At 41.7% G+C, this 20,047-nt stretch overlaps 2 protein-coding genes across 2 annotated transcripts in view; one reads left to right on the plus strand and one right to left on the minus strand.

Annotated features, from left to right (window-relative positions):
• Window positions 1–17,418: 17,418 nt before the first annotated feature.
• Window positions 17,419–20,047, plus strand: part of LOC131262536 (xaa-Pro dipeptidase) — an 80,668-nt gene continuing 78,039 nt past the window's right edge. The window contains exon 1 of the mRNA XM_058264570.1: window positions 17,419–17,534. The gene's annotated coding sequence lies outside the window, so the exon portion shown is untranslated. The remainder of the gene's footprint in view (window positions 17,535–20,047) is intronic.
• Window positions 17,469–18,437, minus strand: LOC131262558 (bolA-like protein 3). The gene is made up of 3 exons (XM_058264599.1): window positions 18,325–18,437; window positions 17,962–18,051; window positions 17,469–17,813 (listed from the first exon to the last, which is right to left on the minus strand). The coding sequence occupies exons 1-3, from the start codon at window positions 18,367–18,369 to the stop codon at window positions 17,628–17,630; spliced, it is 321 nt and encodes a 106-aa protein (XP_058120582.1). The 5' UTR covers window positions 18,370–18,437; the 3' UTR covers window positions 17,469–17,627.

Genomic DNA, 20,047 nt, shown 5'->3' on the forward strand with positions numbered 1-20,047 from the left:
AACATATCCTTAAATACGTGGAAAACCATCGTTCGGGAGGTGATGGTTTCACCTAGGTATTGAGATTTTTCAATACCTAAACCTCAAACGGTGGGTTCAAGCTTTTATTTGTCAAAATAGACTGAAACATGCGTCCGGATGATTTTTTCGAAGATCAACAGATCCATTCGTGGAGAAAATCGTCATTTCATCAGCGAAACCAGCGTTTCAGGTCCGCCAACAGTTAAAACCACAGCCGTGGATCACCCTCCCGCTCTCGCACACTTCAAGCCGCGCGCGCTTCACTGAGCGAGGAGTCTCTTTCACACCCTCCTGGCGCATCCATGAACCATCGTTTGAGGTTTGCGACCAAATCCAAGGCGTTGGACATGGCGTGTGCCCAAAAATATCCCTTTAAATCGATGCATACTTGTAGGCTAAAAAACATCAATCCCTTATTGAAACCATCATTTGAGGTTTGGGCAATATGCACATATGGTGGTTGCATCCTTCTGTGCTTCATAATTACTCCAAATATACGTGGTGATGATTTTTCCGAGGCTCTAGAGGTTCTTTCCGATCGCTGAAATCATCGTTTGAGGTCCACCATCAATCATACCAGCTCGGCTCAAGCTGTGGGGCACATTCTCACTTACGCACGCTCCAAGCAGCGCACACTCTCTCTCAGCTCGACCGTAAACCATCGTTTGAGGTTTGCGACCATAGGAACGTGGATCCATATTACCTGGCCGTCGGGAAAAAACAACAGAAACTCTTGTAATTCGGCAGCCCACTTTCGTAGCCATCCATCCATTCTTTTATATGCATGTTACAGCAGTGTCAATCAAGTTAGAAATTAAACTGGCTAAATGCAGACAATTTAGATGTGGCTACCGGTCAAGCAATCGTTTTGTTTTGAAATTCAACGCGCAAGCTTATCACACGAGCTTTGTTGTTGTTTTATAGGTGGCGCTCGGGAGCTAACAGCTCGAAAACGATCGTCCGTTTCAAACGCATAAACCGTTATCACCGTTCGCAATACCGTTAATCATTTTCGTGAAATTAGTTTTACGCTTCGAATTTACGAGAGCACCTCCATTTACGGTACCATTCAATCACACGACCAAGTTGCGCAAAGACGAATTCATGCTCCATAATTTTAAACTCGAGTACGGTTGGTATTTCTGTGACTGTGATCATTTTATTTGATGTCCTGACATTTTAGCATGAGGAAACGGACGACTTCATTACTCAGCTTCTTTTCGGGGACGGGTTTCTGTTGACCTAGTGTGTCGACAGAGAACCCCTCGAGGGTACAGCAAACTGTTTCGTTGGCTTGGACCAAGACGAATAGGCCCTACACATCGTCTTCACATGCCCTCATTTTTACCACACCTGTCATGTGATGTAGCGTTCGAAGCATCATGAAATGAAGAAGGGTCACAACCACCACCAAGCCGACGACGGATCGGACGGAGGACAACACCGTCCAATACCGTCTGGTATCGTTGCGGCCACTGATGGGGATAGGAAGGACGAGCAAGAAGAGATAAAAAGGGGGGATGGGAGGGAGGTGTCGAGATCCCCAGACAACCACCTACCTCCCCCATCGAACAGTGAGGTAATCTGCAAATTGCCGAGGTCGGGCCTTGTGCTTTCAAAAAAGAAGAAGCACCACTACCCACCCTACCTTGGGGCGGCGTTTCCACGAAAGGTCTCAAGGGAGCCCAGGAGTTTCTAAGTTTGGCCAAACGGACCGGGGAATCAAGTTTCAACGACGGGGACCAGGAATACGGCAATCCTACTCAGCTGACACGGTCGCTTAAGCCAGTTGTTGAGTGAACTTCAAGGTCCGAATTCCGGTTAGAGATCGAACTTTACACCCTTTGGGATCTGGTAATCAGCGTAAACAGCGCACGCAGCTTAGGAAGGGCTTGGCTTTTAATGTGTAACGAGTGGTGGATCGCTCCACAGCTTCATGCTATTTTTTTAAATTTTCATTGACCAGAAAACTGATCTTCTCCTCTTTCTTCAGGTGCTACCGTAAACGTTTGCTACGCAATCAAAAATTGCGATTCATGGGAATTTAAGGTAACACATTGTATTTGAGCATTACACAGACGTTTCATAATGTTCTTAAAAAATACGCCATGACGTAGCGTTCCATTCAAAACACGGCAAACGCCACAATTTTCTATGGCAATATTTTACAAATTTACACTTACTCTGGACCAGTGTTGAGAACGGTGATGTTCATTGACATTCAATTGCTGACATTCATTCTGCTTGAAGCTCTACATTCAAATTTCGTTCATTCACTTGACCGTCACGTCAAAAAATGTCATTTGATACGACGACATTTTCTTGGTGAAATCCTATGACACTAATTTTTCAGGGATTCAAATGATCAAGTTAGCATACGAATATCCACCATCCAACATTCAGTAAAACCTGTTATACGATTGTTTTGGTCTCATTCTTTGTGCGTTTCCAGCGATAGTGCTAAGGTTTTCTTTTTGAAATAGAAAAATATGTGTGTTGTGATTAACACGTTAACCGCGCAGCGGTAAAACGAAATGAAGTGGACAGAAAGAAATGAAGAGAGTGCATGAAAATGAAGCACACTGGCGGACTGACACTGGCGGACCGACACTGATGGACCGACGTGACGGACGTGGCGTGAACGGAAACTTCACTGTCAGTCCCCAGGGACTGACATGGCGTTTAACGTGTTAAAAACCGTTTTTATAAGTTATTTTTATATGTTACGGTTGTTTGACTCTACGAAATTAAATTTGACTATCGTTAAAGTGATTTGCATTGCATACGAAAAATTGACATTCACAAGGCATTCATTTGAACGAGGATTAGATGGCGGTAACTACAGCAATTGAATGTCGTATCATTGAATGTCGTTGACATTCATATGCTACTACGGTGATAGTCTTAGACGATTCATGTCACAAACCCATAATTCGTTTCATGATCAAATTCACTGTCGTTCATAAACAATTGAGGGTATTATGATCCAGTTCCGCGTTATTGCTCGAAAGTTTCCGCATATTTGCTCGAATAGCAACCTGGGTATTTATACAAGTATTTCAAGGTATATAAATATATAGTTTTTAACAAGTTTCGAGCACTTTGATTTTTAATCAATTTTCAAAACGATCGAGTTATTGGTGTGTTTTATACTATGGCTAAATGGCTAAATAAATCAAAGTGACTTGTCTAAACACAACGTTGATATGACAAGTGAATCCTGAATTATCATGTTCTTGGTAAATACCAAGATCCATAGAACCCACATATGCTTCGGACACATACGGTCTATAGAGATCCATCGACCAGGAGGTGCTTGAAACTGCTCGACGATAACGACGCGCGTCGTTTCGTATCCGCGCATCGTCTCGACACGCAGGTGGCGTCGTTTTGGATCGTCGAGACGCCCAGCCATTTTTTCGCTTTTTTCAAAGTGTTGTTTACCTTTTGTATGGGCCAGCGTCGAGAAGTTTATCGTTTCCGCGCTCCCAATCATAATACCCTCAAATGATTTCGACAAGTAGGCTACAGCGAATATCAAAAAAAATGTCGACAGTTTACAACACTGCTCTGGACATTTCACCTGTAAAGTTGTTGTGCTGAAAAGCGGGAATCATATGCGCAAGGAACGCAAATAGAACGTATGGGCCATCATATATAACGCATGTGAAATATGAAATCTTCGGCGGGAAATGAATGAAATATTCACTTACCTTCTTAATTTATGTTCGGCTGTACACCCTACATGGAAAGTATGGAATTGGCAATATGTAGCTGTAAATATTGAGTTGCTGTGCTGAAAAATAAGTAAGCAATTGAACGTATACCGCCACAACGATACAATATGTCTGCAATAATTTGGACAGCATATCACGTGTAAAGTTGTTGAAATACCGTATATTTTATCTAAAAATGATCGATGTTAAAACACAGACACATACTGCGCAGACTTTTGAATAAAAATTGAAATGATAACATGCACGAGAACGCTGCGCACGCGGCTGTCATAGCCGGTTTGGCTGGTGAATATGGGCCAGAGGGGCGCGAAGGACGGGTGAGAGGGGGTGAGACGGGTGGACGGAGGAAAGCTCCACAGTGGAAATTCAAATAGTCATGTAGTTCAAACCAGTCGAGCAGCACGCAGCCATTGGCCGAGTACTGAGAGAGAGCGAGCCGACCCGGGCTCTCTCGCCGCAGCCCACCGCCGCTCTCGCATATCGCCTGCGACCACCGTTTGAGGTTTCACGATGGTCAACCTCAAACGATGGTTTCACCCCCCGAACGATGGTTTTCCACATATTTAACGATATTTTAAGGTCTAAAATGATGTAAAATGCATATATATCGATTTTCAGCGAGTTTTTGAGCCGATAGCGTGGAAATTCGTGCGCCGCCTTGACTTTGGTCACAAACCTCAATCGATGGATTACGGGTGCCGTGGGAGTGTGCGTGAGCCGTACAGCGCTCCACGGCTTGGGCTGGTAACATTGTTGACGAACCTGAAACGCTGGTTTCATCCATTAAATGATGATTTCCTCCTTGAAAGAAGTTGCTGATCTTCGGAAAAATCATCCCGACACATATTTGGGTCTATTTTAACACATAGAAGCTTGAAACCACCGTTTGAGTTTTGATAAACCTCAAACGATGGTTTTACCCACTTAGCGATGGTTTTCAACATATTTAACGATATTTTGAGGTCTAGAATGATGTAAAATGTATAATTATCAATTTTCAGCGATTTTTTGAGCCGATAGCGTGGAAATTCGTGCGCCGTCTTGACTTTGGTCACAAACCTCAATCGATGGTTTACAGGTGCCGTGGGAGTGTGCGTGAGCCGTACAGCGCTCCACGGCTTGGGCTGATACCATTGCTGGCGGACCTGAAACGCTGGTTTCAGACATAAAATGACGGTTTCCACCTTGGAAGGAGTTGCTGATCTTCGGAAAAATCATCCCGACGCATATTTGGGTCTATTTGGACACATAGAAGGTTTGGGTTTTGACAAACTTCAAACGATGGTTTCACCCAACGAACGATGGTTTTCCACATTTTTAAGCATATGTTAAGGTCTAGAATGATGTAAAAGGCATAAAGATCGATTTTCAGCGATTTTTTGAGCCCACGGCGTGAAAAGTCGTGCGCCGGTCGCAAACATCAATCGATGGTTTACGGGTGCCGTGGGAGTATGCGTGAGCAGGCAGGTGCACCACGGCTTGGGTTGATAACATTGCTAGCGGACCTGAAACGCTGGTTTCACCCACTAAATGATGGTTTCCTCCTTGGAAGGATCTGATGATCTTCGAATAAATCATCACCATGCATGTTTGGGGATGTTTTAGAGAATATTCGCGTGCATGAAACATTAGCGTGGATTTTCGACACATTTAGGCCGGCGCTATACGTGCATGTCACCGTGTGTCAACGCATTGACTCGGCGAGAGTGTTATAGCGAATGTTTTGCATTCATTCTCAATCTAAATAACTAAGTCAAACTTGGGCGATATCAAGTTCAAGGTCGAGACGAATTTTGAAACTTTTCTTGCGGTTTGTTTTGGTACGCTTGTGCAAAACCTGCAAACCGTGGTCTACAGGTAAACGCGCTGCGGTGCGAGTTGCATTGTTTTCCAATTCTAAGGAAGAGACTCGCCGCTGCGTGAAGCCCGCGCAGCTTGAAATATGCTTGAGCGGAAAAATGCGTTCGTAACGGGATAAATTGTTGTTCGGAAACAACATATCCCCACCACCAAGAACCGTTTCGATCGCGAACCGGTCACGCCTCCGCCGTGGATCAGAAAGTGACGCATACACTAGTCAAATTTGCCGTCGCACTCGCACCGCCGGCGTTCAAAATTTCCGGTTGGGAAAAGATGTAACCGATTCGATTTTGTACCGAGCGCTCGTTAAAAATTGCATACCTGCAGGGACTCTGTATGGAAATCGTATGGGAAACGGTATCGAATTGTATGTGAGAGCGAAGAATGGAGAACGTAAAATGTATGTATGTTCGGTGTGTTCGCGCGTCTGCCACACGTTTTTTTCATGCATTTGTTTTGTTTATGTTCCGTTCTACCATTCGATGCAGCGAAGAGTCGGAAAGAAAACTAGATTTCTGTCTTTCTTTCGTGTATACACGAAGTTTCAAAAATGCATGATATAAATTCCAAAATATCTCTTTTGGGGTTTTTCGTAGCTAAACACAATCCGAAGACATAATGTTAACCTGAAAAGGATCTTTTCAACTCAGGTCATAACTACTAAATCGCTTTACAACTGATGGAGTTTTGAACGATCAAAGATCAATGATTTTGAATGCATTTTCAACCTTGCCATATGTTTCCTACCAAACAACAACTGGTAGAAAGATGTCTTCTTGGACAAATATGGTAGCTGCGAGGAGATACCACGCGTTTGACAAGTTGTTTGAAAAAATCGGTCACCGTTCAACATCAATGAAAATAACAAACGCATACGCCGTGGTGTAAAACATAATTTTTGTAACGGAAACAAAGTACAACAAAGGCAAACGAGCCATTTATCATAGTTTTGTGTTACCATGAAAGTAAAGTTGTTGAATTTAAAATCCCGACGACCGCGTTGAATTTTTAATCCAACCACGCACTCTCAATCAGCAAACAAACAAATCACAACTTTTCCGTTACACCAAGCTCAAGTAGTGCCAAGCTCAGAGCACTTTCTGTGAAGGGTGGAACCAAAGCGCAATCAAACTATGTGCATTTCCTGTGCTTAAAGAAAAGGTACAAAATAACGGTATTATTTTTCCGACCTCGATCACTCCTCTCTCATAGATGCAACATCCGATATTGCTGTATGTTTTGCAACAGTGTCACCAACACTGAATAAACGATTGCACATCAACGTGTTGTCCAAAGACTTCATGTTTTCAATAATCCACTCGATCGATTTTCATAATACAACCGCATCACTAGACGAACTCCAACATTACAATAAGGCCATGTAATATCGAAACCCAAGCATTTGTGTTCCTAGGAAACTTACAACCCACACAACACGAAGTCGTATTAAGTTGAATAAATTGAATCTCATATTAGTATATTTCGAATCGGAATCGCAGTATGCATAGACAATGTACGAGCAATGTATATTCTTTGTTGCATATGATGCCGATTAAGAATGTAATACGATTTTCTTTATGCATACGTATAGATATACGAACAATGTACGGCTGATGTAGATCGTAAGTCGTATATGTTGCCGACTTAGAAAATATACGACTAAACGTATACATTTTGAACAATGTACGGTTAGCGCCTCCACTTTTGTACGTATAGGCATTATTTTAGCATCATTTACGATTCAATCATATTGCATAGAAGTACGATTATTTCAAGTTGATATTCGATTTACATGCATATGTGTTGTGTGGGAAAGTAACGATAATTTGTCCGGTAGTGATCTTTTTTCTATCGGCGCGTGCAGTTGCTACAGCAATACAAGCGTATGTTTTGCAACAGCATTACCCACGCCGAGTAAACAAATGCAATTGAACAATAATATTTTGAAATATATGTTTATAAATAAAATTACATTAGCTTGATGAAATCTTTTCTCTTTAAGATTGGCATCACCTGCTTGAAGCCATCATAATACAGTAAAAAATAACAATATAGATATGTTGCAAATTGCTAACGTTTGGAGAGGAAACCGTGTGAGTGAAAAGTCATGTTGGGATCAAAACTAGCGTAAACGCTCTGATTTCCTCAAATGACAAGCTAGGCTGAAAAATCCGATCTGAAGCCGATTTCTGCATTAAACACATGGCAACATGGGGGTGCTGGGTGGCAGGAGAAAAGGAAATACTGTGAAATATCTTGTGAATACCGTTATCATTACCCGATCTATCCGGTCATTGACATCAGTACACAATGAGATGACGCGCATTCGATTTCTTGAATAAAAATATATATTTTTCGAAAAAAAAGGACGACCATCAATTCAATACATCCCTGATTGCACCTTGACTACATCACTGACCGGGCGTCTCCATAGCCAAGATAATCTATCTTGTTTGTTTTTTTTTATTAATTTCGTCCGTTTAGTGTGTGAACCTCATGTCCCAAACTCGTTGATATATATTGGGTACACAACGTGTTGGATTTATGGTTGGCAATAGCCTACCTTGTTTCCAGTATTTCTTTCAGATTCAATCATGCCATTTCTAGGGTTCGGGACTGCACGGGCGCATAGAAAAAAGATCACTGCCGGACGAATTATCGTTACTTTGTAAGTTTCCTATGAACACAAATGCTTGGGGTTCGATATTACATGGCCTAACTGTAATATTGGAGTTCGTCTAGTGATGCGTTTGTATAATGAAAATCGATCGAGTGGATTATTGAAAACATAAAGTCTTTGGACAACACGTTGGTATGCATTCAATTATTCAGTGTTGGTGACAACATACTGCAATATCGGATGTTGCATCTATGAGAGAGGAGTGATCGAGGCCGGAAAAATAATACCGTTATTTTGTACCTTTCCTTTAAGCACAGGAAATGCACATAGTTTGATTGCGCATTCACAGAAGGTGCTTTGAGCCTGACACTACTTGAGCCTGGTGCAATGGAAAAGTTGTGAAGAAGTTGCTGATTGAAAACGAGAAAGTGCGTGGTTGGATTAAAAATTCAACGCGGTCGTCGGGATTTTAAATTCATCAACATTACTTTCATGCTAACTTATAAATATTATAAGCCGATTGTGTTTTTGTTGAACTTTACTCTTGTTACAAATGCTTATTATTTACACCACGGCGTATGCGCTTGTTGTTTTCATTGATGTTGAACTGTGACCGATTTTTTCAAACAATGTGTCAATCGCATCTGCTCGCAGGTACCATCTTTGCCCAAAGAGACATCATTCTACCAGTTGTTGTTTGGTAGAAACCATATGGCAATGTTGCAAATGCTTTGAAATCTTTAATCTTTGAACGTTTAAAACTACATCAGTTGTAAAGCGATTTAGGAAAAGATCCTTTTCTGGTTAAGATTCTGTCTTCGGATTGTGATTAGCTACGCTAAACCGTAACGGTATATTTTGGAATTTATTTATCACTAGCTTGACGCCCCGGCGTTGCTCGGTGACGAAGGGATTGAGAAAAGAATTATGGTTTTACTCTTTACTTGAAAGTTTGAATTAATTTATTAGTTACAATAACGGCAAATTTAAATGTATGAAATTTCATGAATTTCACCGTGATGTATAAACCTTAGGGTAACTATGTTGGATACACCTTGACATTTGTTTACATGCTTGTTTTGTTAGTGTTAGTAAAACTGAGTTTAAATTGTAAAATTCAGATAATTTTATCAAAAAATAGTGATCAAGCAAACCTTAAACAACATCTGCAGTACTTAAACTTAATGTGTGAAAAGTTTCAGAAGCGACGGTTCAGTATTGGTCGAATTTTTAGTGTACACAGAACTTCATACATAAAAAAAAGCTAAAATATGTAGTAGATAAATTTTTAAAACTTTTTGTAGATTTCTTTCCAATTGCCCGTTGCATAGAATGGTAGAACGGACTATAAACAAAACAATACAGGGTCTGCAGCCATATAATGGCAGGACCCAACCGGTACAGGGATTCATGAACGTGCTAGGGAGATTGCCTGTACCGGTAGAGGGATATCCGCGGGCATATACAGGGTCCGCAGTCATACAATGGCAGGCCCCAACCGGTACAGGGATTCATGAACGTGCTAGGGGGATTGCCTGTACCGGTAGAGGGATATCCGCGGGCATATAATTGCAAACCGCGGTGACTAAGGGGAATCAAGCTGGCGTATTGTTGCGGTTGTCAACCGGTCGCAAAATAGTAGGTATCTGGCAACCGTGCATGATTCAAATGTGTCGCACAAATGACCGTTAAATGGCGTGCTAAACAGCTAATGGAACGCGTTGAAAGGAAATATCAAATTTATTTTTTGATATAATATTTTTTCCGTAAATACTAAATACGAAATTTCATTTAAACGTAGTTTTTCATCGTTTTTACACGATATGTAACGGTTATGTATGCGACACATTTGGATGTGTGGTGCACAGCACCGCTCATGCACGGTTGCCAGATACCTACTATTTTGCGACCGGTTGACAACCGCAACAATACGCCAGCTTGATTCCCCTCAGCCACCGCGGTTTGCAATTATATGCCCGCGGTTATCCCTCTACTGGTACAGGCAATCCCCCTAGCACGTTCATGAATCCCTGTACCGGTTGGGTCCTGCCATTGTATGGCTGCGGACCCTGTATATGGAAAAAACGCGCGGCAGACGCGCGAACACACCGAACATACATACGTTTTACGTTCTCCATTCTTCGCTCTCATATACAATTCGAATCGGTGATACCGTTTCCCATACGATTTCCATACAGAGTCCCTGCAGGTATGCAATTTTTAACGAGCGCTCGGTACAAAATCGAATCGGTTACATCTTTTCCCAACCGGAAATTTTGAACGCCGGCGGTGCGAGTGCGACGGCAAATTTGACTGGTGTATGCGTCACTTTCTGATCCACGGCGGAGGCGTGACCGGTTCGCGATCGAAACGGTTCTTGCTGGTGGGGGGTATGCAATTTTTAATGAGCGCTCGGTACAAATTCGAATCGGTTACATCTTTTCCCAACCGGAAATTTTGAACGCCGGCGGTGCGAGTGCGACGGCAAATTCGACTGATGTATGCGTCACTCTCTGATCCACGGTGGAGGCGTGACCGGTTCGCGATCGAAACGGTTCTTGCTGGTGGGGGATCCCTCAGGACTTCCAGTAAACTTTCCGTTCAGGCCGCGTCAGTCCCTTTGGATTGATATCGAACGAACACATAAGTCGCCTCGGTCCATATGGCGTGAACGGAAAGTGTCGCAAATTATTTACCACATTTAACAGAAAGTTGACTGAAAGTTTACCTGACCTGACCAACGTTTGCTAATATGGACAAAATTGATGACATGACGTATCTTGAAATTGATTTTGTTCAAGTTTGACCGTATTATTTAATTTCTAGCATGTATCCGAAAACTTTCTACGAATAACGATTTGCTAAAAAAAATCGAGGTGGTGTACAAATGTCGTCGGCCCATAATCAATGTCATTTAAATCGCCGAAATTAATCTTTATATAATGTAAAGTGAGCCAGAGAAACTTTCACCTTACTTTCAAAATGAGACGTACAAATATTTATCTTCACGTTGCATTCAACACGATGCTCTGTTCCGCACTTTATCGCTTTGGTTGTTTTAGTCACGACAATGGAGCCTCTTAATGATTGTCTTCCTGGCTCAAGCGACAAAAGTCAGAGCGATACACAAATGCTATCGACTCATAAAATTTGTGCCATTCCAATGCACCAACTTGATATCACTCAAACATTTCTTGATATCATTCAGCAAGCCAAACGACGATTACCGTTATTACCGACGCAGACGACTCTTGGGCATCGTCAGAAGTACTCGGATGATTCGATTTATTATATTATTGTAGTTTTCGTTAAAATATGCGTCACACAACTATGGTGGATCATCATTATTTTTGACAGACTTTATTTGCAAATCGTTGAAACATGAAACGTACAAAGATTTAATTCTGCAATTCAATAACACGAAGCTTTGCACCAACTTGATATAATTCAAACCTTCGCCGAATTTACTCTTTATACAATGTACAGCAAGCCAAACAACGATTTGGGTACACAATTCGGGTAAGCGAAGGAATAACGATTCGAAAAACCATTTAATGTAACCCATTTACATTACTCTTAGATTTGATTTGAGATATCAAGTTGGTGCATTGGAATGGCACAAACAGAATGGGTCGATAGCATTGTGTATCGCTCTGACTTTATTTCCAATCGTTGAAAAATTAGACGTACAAAGATTTAATTCTGCAATTTAATAACACGAAGCTCTGTTCCACACTTTATCGGTTTGACCGTGTGAACATCGACAATTGAGCCGCTTCAGTCCATGATTGTCTTTCAGGCTCAAGTGACTGATCAGCCCTACGACGTGGACCCTCCAACAGAATCTTAGATATGCTGGACAAAATGCGATGCGATTTTGATTTCTCTCTCGCAAACCATCGAGTTAAAGTTAAATAAGGTGTTACAAAATTATATGTCGAAGAATCAATGTCAATGCATTATGCACCCTGAAAAACCATCGCTACATATTCGTGGTGATGATTATCACGTCGATCGACTGATTTTTTCGTGCTTGCGAAAATCATCATCCCACGCGCCAATCCATGGGTTGGTGTTTCCGAACAACATCTTCCGAACATGGGTTAAAATCTTCGCGCGATCAATGTGATCGAGCGACGAAGCGTCAAGTGGGTCGATATCGATCGACGCTGCGACCCCTTGCATTCTCATTAGGAGAAAGCAAGACGTTTAGGAAAAAAGGACGCGTGACAGGAACAGAATACCACGTAATTTTCTCACAATGCGCAGGGGCAATCTGGAATTAGAGCGAGATCTTCTATCTTGTTTACATGTAAATAAGTGCACTTATTGATCAAATGTAACCGAAATAGTTTATAAGCGCTCGAAAATTTGAATAAACTAGATATTTTCACCAGGACACTCGTGAGTAAAAGTACCCGAAATTCTGTTGCTCCAGTTCATCCGAAACTAGTTCTCGAACTACCTTTCCGCCTTACGCTTGAATTTTCTCTGTTCAGCAGCACGTCACGCTGCAAACCGGATTCACGTAAGTCCCTTCCCGAACTTGGCGAAAATTCTGAAGGCTTCTCTCCGACGTCGGCAAGTCACGGCTCGGGCGGAACTTTAGAAGATTCAATAAGTTTCCCGCTTCTGCGTGGTCCTCTCCGTTGTCGGCAAGTCACGGCTCGGACCGGTCACGCTGACAAGCATTCCCAACACTCCTCGTCCGAAAAGAGTTAAGGATAACTCGTTGGAACACCTCTCCATTAGCGGCAAGTCACGCTGCGGACCGGGTTCCCGGTTTACCGTAACTCCAGGTCGAAGTATCACACGTTGTTTGCACCGGTGTTGGCACGTCACAACCCGGGCCGAACACGTTGATACCCAAACCGACGGACCTCCAAATCCAGTGAAGATTCTCGCGTCAGAAACGACGACGCACTCGGTCGAGTTTACCCTACCAGCCACAGCTTCGGGTGGAGATAGGGAATTCAATGGGCCAGAGCGAGATGGTGATATTCTTGTCTCTTTTACACCAACGCAGAAATTCCCCCGTCCCGCCACTGCCAGAAATCTCTCCTTACCGCGCCCATCTGTTGCCGCGGCAGCCGATCCGAACTGAAAAATCGAGGTTTGTGATTGGCTAGCCGAATCCTCATGTGTGAAGTCACCCTACCAGCCATAGCTTCGGGTGGAGATAGGGAATTCAATGGGCCAGAGCGAGATGGTGATATTCTTGTCTCTTTTACACCAACGCAGAAATTCCCCCGTCCCGCCACTGCCAGAAATCTCTCCTTACCGCGCCCATCTGTTGCCGAGGCAGCCGATCCGAACTGAAAAATCGATTTTTGTGATTGGCTAGCCGAATCCTCATGTGTGAAGTCATCAAAGTGCGCATGCGCAAGTTGCATGTACGAAGTTTAAATGCCCTGCGCGATCGGGTCTTCGAAGACCCAGCGCGAGCGATCGAAAACCCAGCGCGAGCAATCGTAGACCAGTCGAATACCCAGCGCGGTCGAATACGGACGTACGGGTATACCCAGCGCGAGCGGTCATTCATGCATACGTACGCAGCGCAAGCGATCGCTAAATGAAGAGCAAAAACCGAAACGCGGTGGCCATATGAATTCGCTCCGCGAGAGGTTTAAATGGCTAGAGCGGGTTGAGCGTATACTGATGCATTCCCATACAGTCCATACAAACGACTACACAGTAGATATATATTGGGCCTTTAGCACACCGTTCTCAACAAAGAGCGACGGTCTTGCGGTAGGTGCGCAGAGACCGGAGTGGAAACAACGCGGTTCAAGTCCGCGTAAACAGCTCGAGACATGAGAATGTGTAGAAGGAAGAGAAGAGAAAAAGAGCAAAGGCCCCGATCGGGGCCTCCATTTTTCGTTTTTGCTGCGGCAACTTCGGTTTTGCTTCGGCAATTTCCAACCAAATCTTTCTGAATATTCGTGTCCCGATAGAGCCACAATTTGGCTGGCTTTACTTCGTGCAGTGTTTCGGGGGTACCTTCGCGCTCGGCTGGACAATCCGCTTCGTTATAATGAGTTTAGTCGAAGAAATGAGTTGGAAACGGCGGCGCGCCCGCAGCGAGCGGACTGCGCTAGGTCTACCGAAAAAGAGAGTTTAGAGAAATAAGGTGGGCCGGTGGAAAGCCCTCATACCGCACCCATAGGTTGATTGCGTAGCCAAATTAATGGTTCACTACGGTTCAAATACTCGCAGGTTGAATTTAACGAATTAATGTATCACCAATTGCATACATTCAGTTTAAACGTCCACAAGAGGTATAGCCACGATCGAAAACATGGCGGCCGGGACCTCATTTACTCTTTTACCGGTAATTGGTAATTCTTGATCACAGTATCCATGACTTGCGGATAGAAACTGCTCTTCTGTGTGAAATCATGGGAAATGGATCCTTTTGCTAGCTGTGATTGCTGAAATTAAGTCTGTTGGTCTGCCTAATAACCAGAACATATTTCGAACACCTCAACTCTTTGCTCTGTTGATTTGGAGAAACATACCAAATTTGCAGTTTTACCCCACTTTCTCGCTGATCGTGAGAAGTAAACAAAATTTCAACCGTCAAAAATTTTCCCTCGGTTTTCGGCTCGTTACATGGTATGCTGCAAAGACAATTAACAGACAGGTCGAAGCATACCATGTAACGAGCCGAAAACCGTGGAAAATTTTTTGACAGTTGGTTAAAATTTTGTTTACTTCTCACGAACAGCGAAGAAAGTGGGGTAAAACTTCAAATTTGGTATGTTTCATCAACTGAACAACGAATTGAGGCGTTCGAAATATGTTCTGGAGGAAGGCTGCGTATAAGCCAGACCAACACACTTAATTTCGGCAATTACAGCGAGCAAAAGGATCTACAGTCTGACAAGAAAGTATCCGTACAGTCACCAATTTCAACTTCAAGCCTAGTTATCTCAGCGACTACGTGACCTAGGACAACCATTTAAACGACATATCGTAGATAAACTTCTATTCTAACCAATGGGGTCTTAACATTTCGAGAAAGTTACTTGTAGGTCACTTTGTTCTATAGAAACCCAAAAAAAGGCTCAAAATCGATGACAAAAAAGTATCCGTACACCCACTTTTCTTGAAGAAAAACACCAGTTTGGTGAGGTTCTAGTAGGCAAAATATCAACCTAGTCATTATTTTGAGTTATCAAGTGTCTAATAGTATGGCGGCAACCATTTTATATCATCATTTAACGTGAAATGGCAGGTGAAACTAGGCAAACAGCTGCAACCGATAGAGAACTATCTTTTTCATGTGATGTAAAGGGAACCTAACTTGGCAAGTTTATGAACCCTGTGAAAAATCTCATGCTAAGTTTCAGGAACTTATAATTTGTCGAATTAACCAGGATGCAACTAGACTAAACCCTGCAAACAGACATCTTTCGTGGTTACTCAATCGCTATGAGGGGGTGATTGCTCGAAAAGCTATGAAGTCCTCCATACTTAGAGTTTTTAAACATGACGAACGAAGTGTCTAGATCACCAATCATATGATTTGGATTACAACTCTTAAGAAGGTTTATTGGAAAAAACAATAACATTGCATAATTGTACGTTGCAAATTTTTCGTTTCTAAGGAAAGAATAAGGAAGACTGGGGATTTGCAAATCGCTGTATTTTGATGCCATTGCCGTGTCGGCACAGTGTTTTATACACTATATACAGACTTAATACAGACAAAATTAAGCAATTTTGCCCAAAAACGAATAACAATAGACACCAGATGTCGAACTCAACCATCAGTACGAGCAACGTTGTTCCAACGATAAAACACAGTAGTTGAGAGTTTGTGTTATGGTGTTCCAAGGCCATTAATCGAACTGGAAATATTGAATTAAGTATGAATCATCTGTGGGACATAGTCTACTTCGCCCATTTTGTCACTTGGACAAGCCATGCCTAGGATAAACTTTAAATGTTCAATAATATGTTCTCTGAGTAAAATAACGATCTCTAGAATAGGCCATGTATTGTCTAAGAGTGACCACTTTATGAGACCGTACAAGTGTTAACGATACTCCCAAAGTCTCCGGAATCGATCTCTATAGAACATTTGTCGAAGGATACCTAGATTTACCATCAACGGGACATTATGTTGATCTTAGTAGACATCTTTAGAACTATTTTGGAATCGGGTCAAATTTCCACCATCTTTAGAGAAAAAAAGTGGTAGAAATGATACCTTGGCACTTGTAGGCTATTATTGAGGCAAGTGACATTGATTGCAACATATTGGCACATCATGTGCGGATGGCACATCATCAATACTCATCATGTACGGATACTTTTTTGTCATCGATTTTGAGCCTTTTTTTGGGTTTCTATAGAACAAAGTGACCTACAAGTAACTTTCTCGAAATGTTAAGACTTCATTGGATAGAATAGAAGTTTATCTACGATATGTCGTTTAAATAATTGTCCTAGGTCACGTAGTCGCTGAGATAACTAGGCTTAAAGTTGAAATTGATGACTGTACGGATACTTTCTTGATAGACTGTATATCACATGATTTCACACAGAAGAGCAGTTTCTATCCGCAAGACCATGGATACTGTGATCTAGAATTACCAACTTCCTGTTTCGCGAAGATTTTGGCGGAGATCTCCCACAAGTAAGCTGGAATTTTTTGAAAACACTTTTTTAACCAACTGTCACAACAATGGCGGAGCAAAAAACAGCTTTGACCCGACCTGTCTGTTAATTGTCTTTGGTATGCTGCGACCTGTCTGTTGATTGACTTTGTTAGAAACCATTCAATGGGACTCGAATATTTGGAATCAGTGTAGGAATTGAATCTTCGAATCTTCCGAATCCTGATTCTGCCAACCCTGGCAGTGGCAAGCTCGATTTAGCCTTTGGATCAATTCAACCATTGATTGTACAATTGTTAAAGTAACAAATAATATGAAAAATCGGTAAATTTGGTAGGCACGCATGATATGACGGATTGGGATTCGGAATCGAAGATCCGGATCTCAAAATGGATTTGAATCGAAAAATTCGAATCCCTGTAGGGATTCAGTTTTCCCATCACTAAATAAAACTGAAACTGAAACATTTGTCATATACTCTTTCTAACGTAAACATGAATTGTAAACCACTTCCGCGAGATAACTGATAACAGTATCTACAACCCAATATATATAAAAGGTATACTCCGGCGACACTGTGCAAGTGGATGTGTTTATTCGGGAAGGATTGTTGTTTTCGAATGATTTATTAGTGACACCCTCGTACGTTGTTTGGAAACTTATCCTGTTTAGGTGAGTGGTTTGGTTGATTATTTTCCTTAATATGATATCTAAGTGCTTGTACAACAATTGAATATCCGCTTCTGCTTATTTCTCATGGCTTAGTTACTTTTCAGCAATAGCTGTCCGTATCCTTAGGCCATGCATGTTTTTTATTTCATCTTTAAGTATTTCTGTTATTAATTTGTGCTGTTTGACGGTGGACAGCCCTTTGAACTCGGATGTTTCGACGAATATTTCATACATTGAGCCACAGCCACCAGAAATGTCGCTGACCGTGATATTTTTAGCCTGTCAATCAAAAGAACACATCATTGAACATTGTTCGTACTATGTGATAAGATAATCTACAACGCTAACGATCGAAACTGGCAGACATATGACGATCGTTGCTAAGTGTTGGATGTGTGGGCTGTTTAATCGTTCATGATGCACATACCAACGGGAATTTGGATTGAAGTGTTTTCTGCAATAATTCCTCAGAATTTGTAACCATTCGGGAGGTTCCTGACCATACTTGCGTCAGCATCTGGAAGTAAATAGAGTGAAAACATTAATTGAAAGCAACAGATATGAACCTAGAACGTCATTTTTATCATCTAGTGTGTGAAATCTTCAAAACCGCAAAAGATCCTTATATTTTGTTCTTTGGGTTTATATACAACTTCACTAATGAACACAAACGCACAAATGTTTTGTTTGCCATCCAAGTCATATATGATGGGCTTATTCTACTTTCTAAACCTTTACATTTAACTACAATGTCCCTGAATATAGAGGAAGGTTAATAAGTTGAACTAACAGAAATGTATCGACTACCAAAATTACGAAGGGAATTTCCACTCATTTTAATTAATGGTTTTCACCATCGAAACTCCTGCCGCACAATTACACAACCTGACACTACCAAGATTTTTAAGGTTGTGTTAAAAACATTTTCTGTTAAAGCCAAGGTTACTGGAACGAATTTTCTTCAACAGGTTGATATGTCTCTTTATCTTGATGGTACCGAGTCGAAAAATGAACCAAATATTTCGGTTGCAGCAAGATGATTAAATACTGAATAGTGCCAGTTTTTTTTTGTATGGTACTCGGGGTCCACACTACAGCGCGACGTCCCGTCCCGAAACGCGACGTCGCCTGATAGGCGGCTGAACTCCATATAAAAAAAATGTCGCACAAATCGCGCTAGACGATGCCTAGTGTAGAAACAGCGAAAAACGCGACGTCGCGCTCGCTCTTGACAAATGTCAATTCGAAACGTAAAAAAACCGACAGCTGGACAAAACGTAAACAAGCCGAAACACAAACGCGTACAAAACGAGCAATATTCTTCACAAAACATCGGATTTTTCGTTTTATCACTTATTTCTAGCCTTCACAAATGTAATTCAGTAATCAAACTCCGTTTTAATTGATATTTTTACCAAATTTTTTTCGGGTGCCGAAACGTAAACAACAAGTAGAGATGACGGAGAAATATATACCTCCTACGGTGGGATAAAATATCGAATTTCAAATGTAGAAGCGCCAAACTTCCTAAGGGTGCATAAAATAAGTACCTAAACAAATAGCATACATTACTACGACAACATTAAACAAAAAAATTTCGCCGAGTTTGCGCCCCAATGTGATGCATATTTTCACATACTTCCCTACCTCTGTCGCGCTTTGCTTGCGCGATTGTTCTGCCGAAACTGGGCTACTTTTGTAACGGGACGTCGTGCTGTAGTCGACCTCGTGCAAGGAGGTTAGGGTGGTGCAAGGTTGCGCTTCACGTCGGGACGTTGCGCGCCAATGTATCGTGTGCGTTTCATAGATGTAAACTATGTACATGCATACACATAGCAAACTATTTGAAAAAACGTTACTGCTTACAAATGTACAATGCTGTGCATCTGTAGATTTACCTTTTACAGGGTTTTTCATGATACCATAACAGTACCAGTATTTATTCTAACTGCAGCACATGACATTCCATCAGAACCAGTAAGCACGCGATCGTGTTTATCATAGCGTTGACAGTAGAAATGGTAACTGTAGCAGTTGATATTATGCGAAGCAAAGTTCGAATATTTGACGTTACAAAATAATAAGAAGATTCCAAACAATTAGCAAAGTGAACTTCGCTCCTGAAAGGCTACAATGTACGAATTTTGTTTAAATTTAAAGCTATTTTTCCTATACCTACGTACCGATTGACTCTCCACATCAAGAATCAAAACTCAATAATTAAATGTTTAAAAGTGTAGAATACATAATGTAATGGTATGATATTTTGTATATTCATTGGAAACTTTGGCTTTTTACGCGTACAGAAAAAGGTGCCTGCAATTTTGCAGGTGTTCAATGCCCTCGGCGTAGAAATTCGATTCATAGCAGTCGTCTGTAGTGGTGGCAGTGCATGCGATTTATTTACAATACACAGTATTTAGAACGGTAAAAATGATTCACAAAACAGCCTGCGAGCAACACAGATAGAAGAACGATGTTGAATAAGTTGGAAATACATACCGAAACGTCGT

This window comes from Anopheles coustani, chromosome 2 (assembly GCF_943734705.1).
Source record: "Anopheles coustani chromosome 2, idAnoCousDA_361_x.2, whole genome shotgun sequence".
In the NCBI taxonomy this organism is placed as follows: domain Eukaryota; kingdom Metazoa; phylum Arthropoda; class Insecta; order Diptera; family Culicidae; genus Anopheles; species Anopheles coustani.